The 16,392-nt window shown below is 45.2% G+C and overlaps 1 protein-coding gene across 1 annotated transcript in view; it reads left to right on the top strand.

Annotated features, from left to right (window-relative positions):
* The window catches only part of TDRD12 (tudor domain containing 12), a 77,609-nt gene that overhangs the window by 57,661 nt on the left and 3,556 nt on the right, over positions 1–16,392 (top strand). Inside the window, exons 23-27 of the mRNA XM_060131470.1 lie at positions 7,153–7,340; positions 8,086–8,296; positions 9,507–9,599; positions 11,470–11,642; positions 15,619–15,728. Of these exons, the coding sequence (XP_059987453.1) occupies positions 7,153–7,340; positions 8,086–8,296; positions 9,507–9,599; positions 11,470–11,642; positions 15,619–15,728 (775 nt within the window). The remainder of the gene's footprint in view (positions 1–7,152; positions 7,341–8,085; positions 8,297–9,506; positions 9,600–11,469; positions 11,643–15,618; positions 15,729–16,392) is intronic.

The following is a 16,392-nucleotide window of genomic DNA, read 5'->3' as shown; positions in this document are numbered from 1 at the left end:
TTCATATTCTTTTCCATTATGGTTTATTACAGGATATTGGATATAGTTCCCTGTGCTATACAGCAGGACCTTGTTGTTGTTTATCTGTTTTATATGTATTAGTTTGTATCAGCTAATCTCAAACTCCTAATTTATCCCTCCCCCACCCCCTTTCCTCTTTGGCAGCCGTAAGTTTTCTGTGTCTGTCAGCCTGTTTCTGTTACGTAAATAAGGTCATTTGTGTCATATTTTAGATTCCATGTATAAGTGATATCATATACTATTTGTCTTTCTCTGTCTGGCTTACTTCACTCAGTATGATCATCTCTAGGTCCATCCATGTTGCTGCAAATAGCATTATTTCATTCTTTTTTATGGCTGAGTAATATTCCATTGTGTATATATTACCACATCTTCTTTATCCATGCATCTGTTGATGGACATTTAGGTTGCTTCCATGTCTTGACTGTTGTAAATAGTGCTGCTATGAACATTGGGGTGCATGTATCTTTTCGAATTAGAGTTTTCTCTGGATATATGCCCAGGAGTGGAATTGCTGGATCATATGCTAGCTCTATTTTTAGTTTGTGAAGGAACCTCCATGCTGTTTTCCATAGTGTCTGCACCAATTTACATTCACACCAACAGTGTAGGAGGATTCCCTTTTCTCCACATCCTCTCCAGCATTTATTGTTTGTAAACTTTTTAATGATGGCCATTCTGACCGGTGTGAGGTGGTACCTCATTGTAGTTTTGATTTGCATTTCTCTAATATTTAGTGATGTTAAGCATCTTTTCATGTGCCTTTTGGCCATCTCTGTGTCTTCTTTGGAGAAATGGTCTTCTGCCCATTTTTTTATTGGGTTATTTGTTTTTGTTTTAGAGTTGTATGAGCTGTTTGTATATTTTGGAAATTAAGCCCTTGTCAGTCACATGATTTGCAGATATTTTCTTCTGTTCCATAGGTTGTCTTTTCATTTTGTGTATGGTTTCCTTTGCTGTGCAAAAGCTTATTACCTTGATTAGGTCCCATTTGTGTACTTTTGCTTTTATTTCTGTTGCCTTCAGAGACTGACTTAAGAAAACATTGGTACAATTTATGTCAGAGAATGTTTTGCCTATGTTCTCTTCTAGAAGTTTTATGGTGTCATGCCTTATGTTTAAGTCTTTAAGCCATTTTGAGTTTGTTTATGTTGTGAGGGTGTGTTCTAACTTCACTGATTTACATGCAGCTGTCCAGCTTTCCCAACACCACTTGCTGAAGAGACTGTCTTTTCTCCATTGTATATTCTTGCCTCCTTTGTTGAAGATTAATTGACTGTAGGTGTGTGGGTTTATTTCTGGGCTCTCTATTCTGTTCTATTGATCCATATGTCTGTTTTTGTGCCAGTATCACACTGTTCTGATTACTGTAGCTTTGTAGTATTGTCAGAAGTCTGGGAGAGTTATGCCTCCAGTTTTGTTCTTTTTCCTCAGGATTGCTTTGGAAATTCTGGGCCTTTTATGGTTCCATATATATTTAAGGATTATTCTAGTTCTGTGAAAAATGTCATGGATAATTTGATAGGGATCACATTAAATGTGTGAATTGCTTTGGGTAGTATGGCCATTTTAACAATATTAATTCTTCCAGTCCAAGAGCATGGGATATCTTTCTATTGAATCATCTTCAATTTCCGTTATCAGTGTTTTATAGTTCTGAACATACAAGTCTTTCACATCCTTGGTCAAGTTGATTCCTAAGTATTTTATTTTTAAAAGGGATTTTTTTTTTTTTTACTTTCCCTTTCTGATATTTCATTGTTAGCATAAAGACATGCAACAAATTTCTGTATGTTAATCTTGTATCTTTGCTACCTTGCTGAGTTCATTCATCAGTTCTAGTAGTTTTTGTGTGGAGTCTTCAGGGTTTTCTATATACAGTATCATGTCGTCTGCCTATAATGATACTTTCACCTCTTCTCTTCCAGTTTGGATGCCTTTTATTTCTTTCTCTTGTCTGATTGCTGTGGCTAGGACTTCCAATACTACATTGAATAGAAGTGGTGGGAATGGGCACACTTGTCTTGTTCCAGATTTTAACAGGAAGGAAGGCTTTCAGCTTTTACCATTGAGTGTTATGTTGGCTGTGGATGTGTCATAAATAGCTTTTATTATGTTGAGATATGTTCCCTCTATAACCACTTTGGTAAGAGTTTTTATCATGAATGGATGTTGAATTTTATCAAATGCTTTTTCTACATCTATTGAGATAACCATGTGGTTTTTATCTTTACTTTTGTTGATGGAGTGTATCACATTTTTTGATTTGCATACGTTGAACCATCCTTGTGACCCTGGGATGAATCCAACTTGATCGTGGTGTGTGATCTTTTTTATGTGTTGTTGGACTCAGTTTGCTAATATTTGATTGAGAATTTTTGCAACTATATTCATCAAAGATATTGGCCTGTGATTTTATTTTGTGGTATTATCTTTGTCTGCTTTTGGTATCAGGGTGATAGTGGCTTCATGGAATGACTCTGGGAGTGTTCCCTCCTCTTCAATCTTTTGGAAGAGTTTGAGAAGGATTGGTAATAGTTGTTCTTTGTATGTTTGGTAGAATTTCCCAGTGAAGCCATCTGGTCCTGGACTTTTGTTTGCAGGGAGTTTTTAAATTACATACCCCCATACCCCTGGTTCCCAGGGGATCTGCTTTCTGTCACTATGGTTTTGTCTTTTACTGGAATTTCATATTAATGGAATTGTACAGTATGTGGTCTTTTGAGTCTGATTTCTGTTACTCAGTGTATTATCTTTGAGATTCGCCTGTTCTATTTTATTGCTGTGTAGGATTCCACTGTATGTTTGTCTGTTCACAAATTGATGGACATTTGGGTTGTTGACAGTTTCTGGCTGCTTCGATCATTTGTGTTACATCTTTGACAGTACATGTTCTTTTCTCTGGAGTAAGACCTAGGAGTGGAATTGCTGAGTCATATGGTAAGTGTATGTTTGTAAGAAACTGCCAAACAGTTTTCTAAAGAGGTGGAACCATTCGCATTCTGACCAGCACTGCACGCAAGAATTCCAGTTGGTCCACATTCTCATCAGTACTTGGTATTCTCAGTCTGTAATTTTTGCCACTCTGTTGCATTTGCACTGTTATCTTATTTGTGTTACCCTGGTGATAAAGAATCTTAGACATCTTTCCGCTGCTTACTAGCCATTTGTATCTCTTCTCTTGTTAACTTTCTGTTTAGAATTCTTGCCCATTTTTTATTTGGGTTTCCTTCTTGTTGAGTTTTAACAGTTCTTTATATATTCTAGATATCCTTTGTCAGATATATTGCAAATGTTTTCTCCCAGTGGAAAAGCAAAAGTTTTTAATTTTGATGAAGCCTAGTTTTTTACTTTTTTATTTTGTATTTTGTGCTTTTCATGCCATAAGAAATCTTTGCGTACCGTATGGTTGCAAAGATTTTTCCCAGTGTTTTTATTCTAGAAGCTGTATAGTTTTACATTTAGCTCTGTGATCCACCTCAAATTAACTTTTGTGTGTGGCAGAGTTTTTTAAAAGGAGGCAAGGTTTTTTCTTCTGGATAATTGGTCACTCCAGCATCATTTAGTATAAAGACCTTCTTTTCCCCCTAAATTGTATTGACACCTTTGACAAAAATTAGGAGACCATATATGTGATTTCTGAATTCTTTTTTTTTTTTTTTTTTACTATTTATTTATTTATTTGGCTGTGTCAGGTCTTAGTTGCAGCACGCGGGCTCTTTGTTACAGTGCATGGGCTCTCTGGGTGTGGTACGCAGGCTCTAGAGTACACAGGCTTAGTTGCCCCCCTTGCATGTGGGTTCTTAGTTCCCCGACCAGGGATCGAACCTGCGTCCCCTGCACTGGAAGGCAGATTCTTAACCACTAGACCACCAGGGAAGTCCTGATTTCTGAATTCTTTATTCTGCTCCTTGGTTTCTTTGTCCTTATACAGTATCACACTGGCTTGATTACTGTAGCTTTATAATCTTGAAAACTGGTGGGTAAGTCTTCCAACTTTGCCTGTCTTCTTCAATATCCTTTTGACTATTACTTCGCACGTCCATATAAAATTTTAGAATCAGGTTGTCAATATCTGTTATACTTAGAATCCTGGTGGGATTTTGCTTGGCATTGCATTGAGTCTGATACCAAACCAACCTTGGGTCCACTTGCCTGTGTGCACGGTAAAGCCGCTCTGCTGACGCCAGGTTGTAGTGAAGGAAATGCAGCGTCTACTGTAAGGTGCCAATACAAGGAGAACGAGTGGCTCATGCTTTAAAAACCCGCGACTCCCCAGTGGGTTTCAGGAAACCATTTTTAAGGCCAGGTGAGGGACGGGGAGTGACAGGGTAGGTGATCAGCTCCTGCACAGTTCTCTGATTGGTTGATGGTGAGATAACAGAGTGGTTTCACGGGGGTTAACATCATCAGTCCTTAGGCCCCAGTAGGCCTGGGGGCTGTGTGCTCATTGGTCATCAAGTAGTTAACATCTTCTGTTTGGTGAGGGGTTTCCACATCTGTAAAACAACTCAGGAAACATGCACAGATACAATTACCTGGGTACTTCAGAGAGAAGCTAAAGCAGAGGATATGGGGCAGGGGTCTGCCGTGGGAAGGCCCCACAGGGTCCTACTCGGTTTCGAGTCTATAGATTAACACGGGAAGAATTGACATCTTAGCAGTACTGAGTCTCCTTAGTCCGTTAACGTGGCGTATCACTCGTTTGTCTCGGTCGCCTTTAATTTTCTGAGCAACGTGTTACAGTTTTCAGTAGATGGATCTTCTACTTTTTGTGTTAAACTCATCCCTAGTATTTCATGTTTTTGGATGTCATTGTTATTTTTCTAATTGTTTTAGAAATGTGATGGATTTCTGTATCTTACCTTGTGTCCTGCAACCGTAACAAACTGAATTACTGGCGAGAGGGGAGTCGAAACAGGTGGGGAGGTGTGTGGCCAGAAGGGACCCTCCCATGTGCCCAGGACTGAGGGGTTTCCCACCACCCAGGATGTTCGGTGCTGGAACCAGGAAGAGTGGGTCACCTGTGTGGAGGCCTCACGCTCTCGCCCTCCTGGCAGGAGAGTCCAGTCCACAAGCTGCTTTTTGCCACCTCCGTTCTGCCAGCTGAGTGTGTCGTGGATGTGTTGACGCCGTGTGGAGGGGACTGCCACACACTGATGCCTGCTCGGGCCTGGCCTTTGTTCATCAGTGTGTGCTGAACACAGAGCCTTCTAACTTAGGAAATGTGGGGGGAAAGGAACTCTCCCCTTACTCCTGTCATCCTAAAACAGTCACCATTGGCATCTTAGTATATTTTCTCTGTTACTTTTCTTTGTGCATCTTTCAGAAACTCTATTTGCAGTTGGAGTGTATGTTATATCCTGCCAAGCTCTCATAACATTGGAGTGAGAGTTTTTCCCATCCCCTGCACCTCCTGTCCACTGACTCCTGTCACCCAGTGGGCTTCTGTCTGGGATGCCAGGTTGTTGGGGCCCCTAAACCATAGGGGAGAAGACTCCCTGGGAGAGGCCATCTGCCAGGCTAGAAGGAATACTGAATTCCCTGCCCGAGGTGAGGGCCGGCTTGACACAGCACTGGGGGTTCCCTGAGGCAGACTCTCCACGGGCTGGAGGGTGGCTGGGTTGGGAACCATGATAGACGTGCTACTTGTCCTCTCCCGGCTCACCTTCCAGCGGGGACGGTCAGCAGTGAGTAAGATGGTGACAGTGCTGCGGAGAGGATGAAATGCAGTGAAGTTCCGCGGTGTGTGCTGGGGGACACGGGGCCCTTTGGAAATTAGAGGCAGGGAGGGGTCAGCTGCCCTGAGGGCCAAATGATAAGAAGGATCCAGCCGTGAGACTCTCTAGGGAAGGATATTCCAGGCAGAGGAAGCAGCAAGTGCAAAGGCCCTGAGGTAGGAGTTGTGTGGAATGTTTGTGGAGTAGGACAAGGCTTATGGCGAGTGTGAAGGGTGCAGGCAATGAAGCTGGTGGGGGGGGGCGAGCACAGAGGAGAGCCACCGGCTGTCAGCCCTGTGAGATCCAGCACCTTTTGGTCACAAGGGGTGACCTCTCCCCTGCCTGCCTTGCCTCCCAGATGGCGCTGCCCCCTCTGCCACCCCACCAAATAACCGCTGCCCACTCCTGCCATCTGCTCACTCCCGCTCTGTAGCCAGGGCTCCCTGCCCTAATGCATACTGTTTGCCCCCTGTCTGGAATGCCTCCTCCATACTCTTGCGTACCTGTGCGCGCCGACACCCCAACACGTGCCAATAACCCTGCGTACGCTTGCCTGTGAAGAGTTGTCTTCTTGACCACACACCAGCTGTGCTTAGGGTCCCTGTAGGACATGCTTCCTCTCTGTGTTCCTTGTGCCTCGTACACAGCAGGCTCTCGCTAAAATGCTTCAGAAAGGGCTCAAGAGACACGGAGGCTATTTTTTTTTTAAGGATTTTTCTAAAGTGCAGTTAAAAAGTAAACAAAGGAACACTTACTAATAATAAAGCTTTAAACTAATATTTACCCAAACCACTTCCATTAGATTTAAAGTGAAACTATAATTATTTGTGTGTATGCTAAGGTTTTTATGCTGTTTTTTGGTCAGTTTCCTAGTTTATTTTTAAATCCCTGTTGTGTGCTTTGGGCTCTTAGGTCAGGTGCTGACTTCTGCAGATACCTCTTTGCTTCACATTGAGGTTTGTGTTTTTTGGGTTTTTTTAAAATTAATTAATTAATTTATTTATTTATTTTTGGCTGTGTTGGGTCTTCGTTTCTGTGCGAGGGCTTTCTCTAGTTGCGGCGAGCGGGGGCCACTCTTCATCGCCGTGCACGGGCCTCTCACTGTCACGGCCTCTCCCGTTGCGGAGTGCAGGCTCCAGACGCGCAGGCTCCGTAGTTGTGGCTCATGGGCCTAGTTGCTCTGCGGCATGTGGGATCTTCCCAGACCAGGGCTCGAACCCGTGTCCCCTGCCTTGGCAGGCAGATTCTCTACCACTGCGCCACCAGGGAAGCCCTGTTTTTTTTTTTTTTTTTGGGAAGGGATTTTATTTATTTATTTTTTTAACATCTTTATTGGAGTACAATTGCTTTACAGTGGTGTGTTAGTTAGAGTGAGTTTGTTTTCTGGATGTGTTTACTGTTTATGTTTCAGATAATACCCTTTTATGTTTTGAACGCAACAAATTACTTTGGTCGTATAGTTGATAAACATGTGGATCTTTATGCAACTCTTGCTGCTGACATGAAAGAGTATTTTGAAGATTCCAGTAATAAAACAACTGTTGAAAAGGTGGAGAAATTTGGATTATATGGATTAGCAGAAAAAGTAGCTTTTCACAGGTAAAATGTCTCTTTATTTCATCTCTAGAAGTTGTGAAGCATAAGGTGACTTCACGTGGTGTTGAATCCCTGTTTTCATCTCTGTCCGTATGACCGGTGTACACGTACTGAGCCTGGCTGCCTCCCAGGAGGGCGGTGGTGGGGTCGTGCTCACCCTGGTCCGGCTCAGCTGTACTCTCGAGGCTCCTCTGCCCTGGGGCTGCTGAGCACAGAGCGTGGGTGACAGTGTGACATTCACATATGGACAGTCATCGACTCACTTAATTCTTACTAAATTCCCATAAAGTGGGCACACTTCCCATTTTACAGAGAAGCAGACTGAGCCCTGGTGAGGTTATGTAAGTCAGCTAGGTCAGCCCAAGAAGCGGCACTGTCAGCGTTCCATCCTGCCTCGTGTGCCTGTTTGCACCGATGGCCCTCGAATGCCCCACCCGTCCCCGCTTGGTGATAGCCCAGATTGAGAACCTTGGAACATTTAATTTGCTATGTTCATTTTTCCTGTGTTGTCAGATAAAGGAATTTCCTTTATTCAAAGTACTACACTGTTTTTTATACATAGGAAGACTTGAATTAAATAACTCATGGCTAAGTGCTCTTGGTGACTTCAGTTATTTTATTTCTAGTATGGAGTAAAGCCATGCAGTTTAGGGAACTTTTGTGTGGTTTGCTTCTAACGAGGAAGCCAAGGCGACGATTATTTCCCTTCGGGTCTCTGTGTTAGACTGAGGCCACTGTTGTCCTGTAGGGTTCAGGTGTTGGAGGTGAGCCAGAAGGAGGACACGTGGGCCCTGGATAATGTCCTTGTGAAGTTCATAGATGAAGGCAGGACCAAACTCATCACAAGAGACCAGTTGCTTCACCTCCCAGAAAGTTTCCACGCTCTGCCCCCTCAAGCCGTGGAGTTTATCGTTTGTAGAGTGAAACCCGCGGACAATGAGATTGAATGGAATCCAAAGGTGAGTTATTTGGGCTTTTTATATTTTGTTGACTTTCAGAATATACACAGAATTGGGGTGTATTTGAATTTGGAGTATTGGGTTTGGGTTCACTGCTTCCTGTTTCTGGTCAGGAACGCACTCCCAGCGCTATGTGTAGACCAGCTCTGAGCCCTCAGAGAGGCCGGGCGTGATGGGCCGTGGTCGTCATTAGTGCTCACACACTTTGGGTGTAAAATATGCGCTGTGCTAAAAATAGACTGGCTGTTACTTAAAGAGAATAAACAGTGTAGGCGCTTAGAGAAGTGGATACCCGTGTCACGGGGGGCACATAGGTGATGGACCCTCGCCAGAGGGACCAGGTAATTCCACTGGGCTTGGGAAGCTGGGCAAGGAAAGAGAGAGAGAGTCCAGAAAAGCTTCCAAAGGAGGGGACGTGCCCTCTGGGTCCTTCAGAGTGGGTAACTAGCATGTCTCCAAGCAGAGCGGATAAGGCACTGTGAAGGCGGAGAAACCCCCCCTGTACCAAGGCATGGAGCACATGCCGTCTCGGGTGGGTGGAGAGGCCCCGCCTTCGGCCCGGCAGGGACGTCACCAGAGCGCTAAGTCCTGTTCATAACGAGGCTCCTGATTCTTCAAAGGAAGGCTCAATTTCCTACAGTCTGATTAACAGGATATGAAAGAAGCCATTGCCGTTGGCAGAGCAAAAGGTTTGGGTTGTAAACAGTGGAGAAGAATGAGGACAGGTGCAGAGGTGAGTCCCAAGCACAGGTGTGTGCTGTGGACTCCTCACACCGCGTGGTTCCCAGCGTGGGTGCGTGTCCCCCATCCCCTCTGTCAACTGTCAACCTGTCTTTAAAGGATGGATGTTTCTTTCTTTGGAAGCTCAGTGAGAGAGTGAGGAGAGAGAGTTCTACTGTTGCTGGGGACCAGGGCCCCCCAGCCCCAGTGTCCCTGCTGCTGAGCAGCCCCAGGGTGTGACCTCGTCCTCTGGAGCAGCTGGAACACCCTGTGCTCGGGACTCACCTTTGCACCTGTCCTCATTCGTCTCCACTGATGGTTACCCTTGTTGGTGAAGGGGTGTGATGGCCTCCATAACCTGCCCCATGGGGTGGTCGGGAGGCTCAAATGAAAGGCATGGAAAAGCTTCTTGCAAAGCTATAGAGCACATACAGAATAAAGTATTTTTTTAAATCTTCAGATAAATTACTTAAGTGTTTTTTTTTTTCAGGTTACTAGGTACATTCATCATAAAATTAATGGGAAACTGCATGATGCAAAAGTGATGTTGGCTTTAGGAAATACGGTTTGGATCGATCCAATGGTAAGTATGCATTTTTCTTGAAAAGAAACGTGTGTTTGGATGGGCCCCTAAAGTTATCCAAATTATTCTAACCTGTTGCTTGAATAACTATTTGCCTCACATAAACGGAGGCTTATTTGATAAGGGCTCTGTGTAAAGGAGAGCTTTTTCCATGTTATTTGGGTCATGAATGTGGTCCTGGGTTTTTTGGTTTAAGGGAACCTTTTATATTGTAACCCAGCGCTCACAGGTTGTGTGTGTGTGTGTGTGTATGTGTATAAATCACACACGCTCACACATACAACCGAGACAGAAACTTCATGAAACTATTAATAGTTAGTACACACGGCAGTGTCTCCCGTTTATAATTCTTTTCCAAGTGGTGACTGTGCACTGGTAATCCGATTTCACAGTCCTCTGCCCACACAGGTGGGAAGCCCTGGGACAGTAACTGCCCTGCAGAAGCACAGCCTGTGCGGGTGTAGTTGTAAGTGATCTTAAAGTGGTCAGTAATGTGGAGGATTCCGGTCCTCAGGCTTTCCAAGACAGATTTTATTATGTTCACGGTTCCTACCTCATCCATTCACCAGATATTTATTGAGCACCTACTGTGTGCTAGGACCTGTACGGGGCACTGGAATTCCATCCATGAGCAGACTCCTACCCTGTGGGGGTGGGTGGGACTGAGCATGAGGCCAGGACATGTGACTCAGGGCCTCAGCCCGTCCCTGCTGAGGCCGGCACCATCCCCCCTCTGCTTGCACCCTGGGAACTCTACTTTTCAATTCAGAGTTTTGCTCTATTACACTTAAATCTTAATTATTATGATTATTTATACGATTTAAAGGAATTCAGTTCATAAAAACTGTTTTGTTGAAAGTTCTTTTTATAAGAGTGAAAAAGCCTTAACATGGAAAAGAAGAGTTTGGGTATAAGATTTAAGAGTAAGAGGAGAATATGATTTTTAGAAGGGAAGGTAGAGACTACCAGTGCAGGTAAATGAAGAGGTCTGGGGGGGTCTTAGTCGATGTCATAATAGTCAATATTGTGGTGGTTTTTCATCAGAGAAAAAAATGGAAACTTTATTAAGCAAAGATTTTTTAAACTATAGCTAAGAGAATGAAGCAAAAAAAAAAAAAAGAAAACCCACCTGGCAAACATGCTTCCGCAGCTCCAAAGTGTAGCACTGTTCATGGCACACTGGAGGGGAGACAGACCCCACACCTGCCGCCTTCTCCCCCCAACACCAGCTTGGTCCCCAGGCTGAGTGGAGAAAGGCTCTTCTGCTATCCCTGGACGGGAGTGCATTCCTGATTCCCGCGCTCCCCGGGGAGGCGCCCCAGCCAGCGCCAGCCTGGTCTACTGCGACCCCCATGAAAGTCCTGGGGCCACACCTCCCACCAACAGGAATCAGACAATTGCAGATTTTCATGTTTTACTTAATTTTGTGTAAACCGAAATGGATGAGAATGTTTTGGTTGCAGAAAAAAACAAGTGGAGGAAACTGTCCAGGACGCAGGATTTAGGGCCTTGGTGTAGGTCCTTTCTGGGCATCTGAAGACCCTGAGCCTTCTTGTGAGGAGAGGTAAAAAGCACAGGAAGGAGAACCAGAAAGATTTAAGAATTGTGCGTGTGGTTACAGCATCACGGATGGGTCTTGCCTGGGATTTTACCTCGGGACTTGATTTTGGCCCCAGCCCCACACCTGATCATATTTCTCCAGTACGGGGCTGGGTTCTGGAAGATTCCAATGAGGAGGCCCTTGTGGTGGCACATGCCCTGGTGCATCAGACATTGCACAGTGAGATCGGGAGGCCACGGTGAGAGTGTTTGTGATTCATCTAAAGTTCTAAGTGTAATTCCTGCAAACATATTTTTTCTTTCATTCAAGGTGCACACTACAAAACTTGAAAACTTGAAAACTTCTGTCATTGATTATAATGTTCGAGCTGAAATTTTGTCAATGGGAATGGGCATTGATAACTCAGAACATGTAGAACAACTGAAAAAATTATACAAAGGAGCTAAAATGCCAACTTTTGAAGAAAGCGTAAGCCAGACCCTGTAAGTGGACTTTTGTCTCCTTTTGGAAGAGCTGTTTTGTGGCAGTATAACTCACAAGTGTTATGGACATTTTTTCTGAAAGTAGAATAGTTTAATGAGTCTCTGCGTTCCCATCACTCGGCTTCAATAATTACCAACATTTGGGGAGTCTTATTTTATCCAAACCCCAGCCCACATTTTTGTTTGACTATTATAAAACAAATTCCAAATATATTTCATCTGTATCTCTTACAGAATGAATTTTTGTTAGCTTTTTATTGACAGCACACATACAGACAAGAACACGTATCGTAAGTGTGGCTTGGTGGATTTTCTGAGCACAGAAACCAGCACCAGATCAGAAACAGGGCATGACTCAGAGACACCTCCTGCTCCCCCCGCAAGGGCAGCTGCTTTCCAGACACAAAACAGCATGGATGGCTTTTCCCTGGTTCATACTTTGAATGGAATCATGCAATGTGTCTCTTTCATATCTGGCTTCTTCTTCTTCTTCTTCTTTTTTTTTTTTTTGCGGTACGGGGCCTCTCACCTTTGTGGCCTCTCCTGTTGTGGAGCACAGGCTCTGGACACGCAGTCTCAGCGGTCATGGCTCACGGGCCCAGCCGCTCCGCGGCATGTGGGATCTTTCCGGACCGGGGCACGAACCCGTGTCCCCTGCATCGGCAGGCGGACTCTCAACCACTGCGCCACCAGGGAAGCCCTCTCAGTCCCCTTTTGAATATCCTAATTTCCAGCGAGTCTCCCCCTAGCTTCTCCAGGCCTTTGATGGTCTGTTGTGTGTCTCCTTGCGTCATACCTTGCCTCAGGTGTCCATGAGTCTGTAGTGGCCTCTTCTGAGCAGTGCCCACAGCTTTCCTGCCTGTGTTCTGAGTTCCGTGAAACAGAGGTGAGCATCTTGCATTATAGTCCCTCAGGTGTCCCCCAGATGGCTTAGAATGGACTACACAGTAATTCACACACGAAGTCTGCTCTGCCCTCTCTGGTTTTGGGGGTAGGGGGGTGGGGGGACAGGAAGGTGGTTCAGACAGCTTCTGGTGGTTCTTTCAGCGTGTCTCTGGGGAAACGGGAACCTGGAGCTTCCTAATCCTCCGTTTTGCTCTGTGTGTGTTTTGGATGCTGGAATATTTTGTTCAGTCTGACTTTGTTTCATTTGACCTAATTAATAGATAAATACTTCTAACTGAAGTTGCCAAAAGGTAAAGTTGAAATTTTAAAATTTGTTCATTTATTCAGCAACTATTTATCGATTGTCTACTGGGGATACAGTAGTGAACAAAACAGATGAAGGGCCAGCTCACATGTCAGTGGAGACAAATGATGAACAGGTTACAGAAATACACAGTGGATAATGTGGTGGTATGTGAGATGGAGCAGATCAACACAGAAGGGAAGACGGGGTAGTTTGGGGTCTGAGACGGTGAGCAAAGACCCAAGAGGTGAGGCCCGACCCAGGCAGATACCAAGGCGTAGACCCATGTGGGCAGAGGGAAGGCTTGGTTATTCCTTGATTCCAGGAACAGAGAGGAAGTTGCAGAGACCAGAGCAGCAAACAAGGGGAGAATCTAGGTGTGAAGGTCAGATCTTGTTGGACCCTGTGGCCGTTGCACGGGTGGGCTCCTCGGAGGAGGAGGTGGAACCATGAGAGAGTTTTGAGCAGAGGAATGGCTTAATCAGAACATTCTGGGCTACTGTGTTGAGAACAGACTGGAGCGGGGGACAAAGTCAGTGCCCAGAGTTCAGGACAGGATGACAGCGGCTCAGACTAGGGTGGTTTTGTGGAGGTGGTGAGAAGCAGCGGGTTTCTGAATGTAACTGTAGTGGGCGTGTGGTCTCAGGGGGGCCTGGTCAGCAGATCCTGGTATTGAGATCCCCTGTTCTGCCAGGTTGCTGGACAAGGCCCCGAAGGATTGAGCACTGGGACTCTAATGTTGAGAGGTGGCCGGCAGTGGGGACATGGGGGAGGAGCCTGAGAAGCAGCAGCCTGGAGCCGGGGGGCCGGGGAGGGCGTCCAGGACAGCAGGTGAGGGAAGGGTTTCACAGAGCAGGGAGCCATGAGCTGCCAGGTGCTGCGAGGCCAATGAAACGAGGACTGAGAACTGACCAGTGGATTTAATGCTGTGACCATGGGAGACCTCGAAGGGTTCCTGAATTACTGCTGAGGGTAGGAGAATTTCAAAGAACATGGCAAAGATTAAAATAGTCTTAAGTTTGTAGAGGTTTCTGTCTTGATAAAATTGGGTACCTGTGGAGTTAGGATAGATTTTGTTCTCTACACACTTTCAGGAAACAAAATTTGCTCCATACTTACTTTTAAGATATTCTTTTAAAAATGAAGACACTACTACAGTTCAGTAGATTTAATCAAGACAGATTGATCACTTACAGGAAACACCACAACTACCGTTGAGCCCCAGCTCTGCACAGAGCACTCTGCTCAGTCCCTCTGCACATGTGATTCTGTGGTTGCACAGGAGTGCCGCGCACCTTGGTGATAATCACAGGTAGAGGGACGTGCAGAGGCCTCGCAGTCTACGGAGGGAGCCTGCCTCCAGGAAGGGACTCCATGTGGGGAGGTGGGTTGGGGAGCTGTGATGGTTGGACCAGAAATGAGGATGGCACCATTCCTACAGCAGACTGGGAAAGAGGACAGAGTCTGGGGACGTGAAGATCTGGAAGCCACAGGGCTTAGTGGTTGGCAGACCCAGGGGAGTGTGACTGTATAATTCTGAGCCCTCACGACTGAGAGTAGCCAGCTTGGAGAGGAGGACACACTGAGTGGGTTTGGACACGAGTTTCAGGTTAGTGAAGGTGTAAGCCTAGAGCTCAGGAAAGCGGCTGGGGAGGCTCTGGTTTGCTGGGGTTTGAGGAGAGTCAGAACTTGTGTAAGTGTGAGAGGTGGAAGGAACAGGACCCCAGGAGATGAGGGTCGAGGGGAGATCAGAGCCGTGGTGGAGGAAGAGGGTGGGCAGCAGAGCGTCTGGGGCTGCACAGCGGTGAGGAAAACAAGGCCTGAGGAGGGGTCCCTGCCTGGGTGGCTGGAACATGGGACACTGCCCTCCATGCCACAAGCATCATGGGTGTCCGTCAGTCGTCCCCTTGGAGACACACACGCACACTCCCTAACCACAGGTGTGTGTGTGTGTGTGTGTGCGCACACATGCGTTTGTATAGGTTTGCTCCTTTACGCTTGAATTATCTCAAAAAGGATGCACAAAAAATGAATTACACTGTCACCCATGAGGAAGGAAATTGGTGGTTGGGGAACAGAGGTGAGAGGTAGATTTTTCACTGTGTAGACCTTTCTATTTATTTTTAAATATTGAACCACATGCATGTGGTTACCTGTTCAAACCACCAAAAGAAAAGCACAATTAAAAAGTTTTACAAGAATGAGATAGCCCTCTATATACTGATACGGAATAATCTCCACTTACTAAGTACAGTAAAATAAGGGGTAGAAAAGTGAATGTAGTGGGTTCCCATGTGTTTAAACTCGCGTGTGTGTCTTTTAGCTAGAAAGATGCAGGTGGCAGTATTTGCCTTTTTATGCAAAGAATGTTTCTAGCAGTAGATCCAGACTGGTAAGAGGGTGTCTCTGGGGAGGCTAGGGCAGGAGAGGAAAGGCGATGGCTTGTGTTATCCTCTTTGAAGTGGGTAGCAGTGCATACTGTCCTCTAAGTGATTTGAAAAGAATTTTATTTCGGTAAATGAGTTCCTGCCTTTATCGGATGATATGTGTGTGTCGATCAGCTACTCTGCACCCGCTGCCAGGGACGCAGTAGTGCCCAGAGCTGACTGACCTGCCCGTCATCTGTAAATGAGCCGTAAGCTCTGTGCGGGTCTGACTCGTGGTAGGAGGTGCTTCACAGACGTGTGTTGCTGGCCTGCCTCCCTCTTCTTGCCAGGAGGTCCCTGTAGGGAGCCAGATTTTGCCTGTCTCCTCGTCTCACAGTTAACCTCTGCCTCTTCTACCCAGGATGCCTTCTCCAACAGAAGACGATGCTTGTCTGCAGAGCACACAGCAAGAGGACAAGGGCTCAGAGAGAGGTGCCGACTCCCAGACAAACTCAGAAAACCCAACACATGGTTGGTTATGTAAAAGACAGTTAACTTAAAATCATTAATGCTTGGAAATTTACCAACGTTTAGGCTTTCCACTTATAGATGAATTAGAGAGAAGGTGACAGAAACTGATATTTTTGACAGTATGGCTTCCAATTTTTTTCTATTTTTGACAGTATGGCTTCCAATTTTTTTGGTAACTTTTTTCTTATTTGAAGTATAATGCTCACCCAGTAAAAGTGCACAGATCTTAAGTGTACAGCTCATCAGAATTTTTCCTATGTGTATTACCATTACCCACGCCCAGATCAAGCTGTTGAACATTTCCAGAACCCCAGTGGTCTCGCTTACGCACCCTCCCTGTCTGTAACCCTGCCCAGTAACCCCTGTTCCGACTTCTGTCACCATCAGTGTTGCTGAATTGGAAGCACGTGGTATACACTCTTGTGTCTTCTTTCACTCAACTTTATGTCCGTGAAATTCATCTAGATTATTGCAAGTAGCAGTGGTACTTTTTTATTGCTGAGTCGTATTCCATGATATGCATATACTACAGTTTATTTAGCTGTTCACCTGTTACAGGACATTGGTTGTTTTCAGTTTGGGACTACTGTTAACAGAGCTGCTCATAAACATTTTCGCTCAGGTCTTTGGAAGCTTCAGATGTTTCAGATTGAGAATTTAAATT

This window comes from Lagenorhynchus albirostris, chromosome 19, assembly GCF_949774975.1.
Source record: "Lagenorhynchus albirostris chromosome 19, mLagAlb1.1, whole genome shotgun sequence".
Taxonomy (NCBI): Eukaryota; Metazoa; Chordata; class Mammalia; order Artiodactyla; family Delphinidae; genus Lagenorhynchus; species Lagenorhynchus albirostris.
This window is presented reverse-complemented; position numbering and strand designations above follow the sequence as displayed.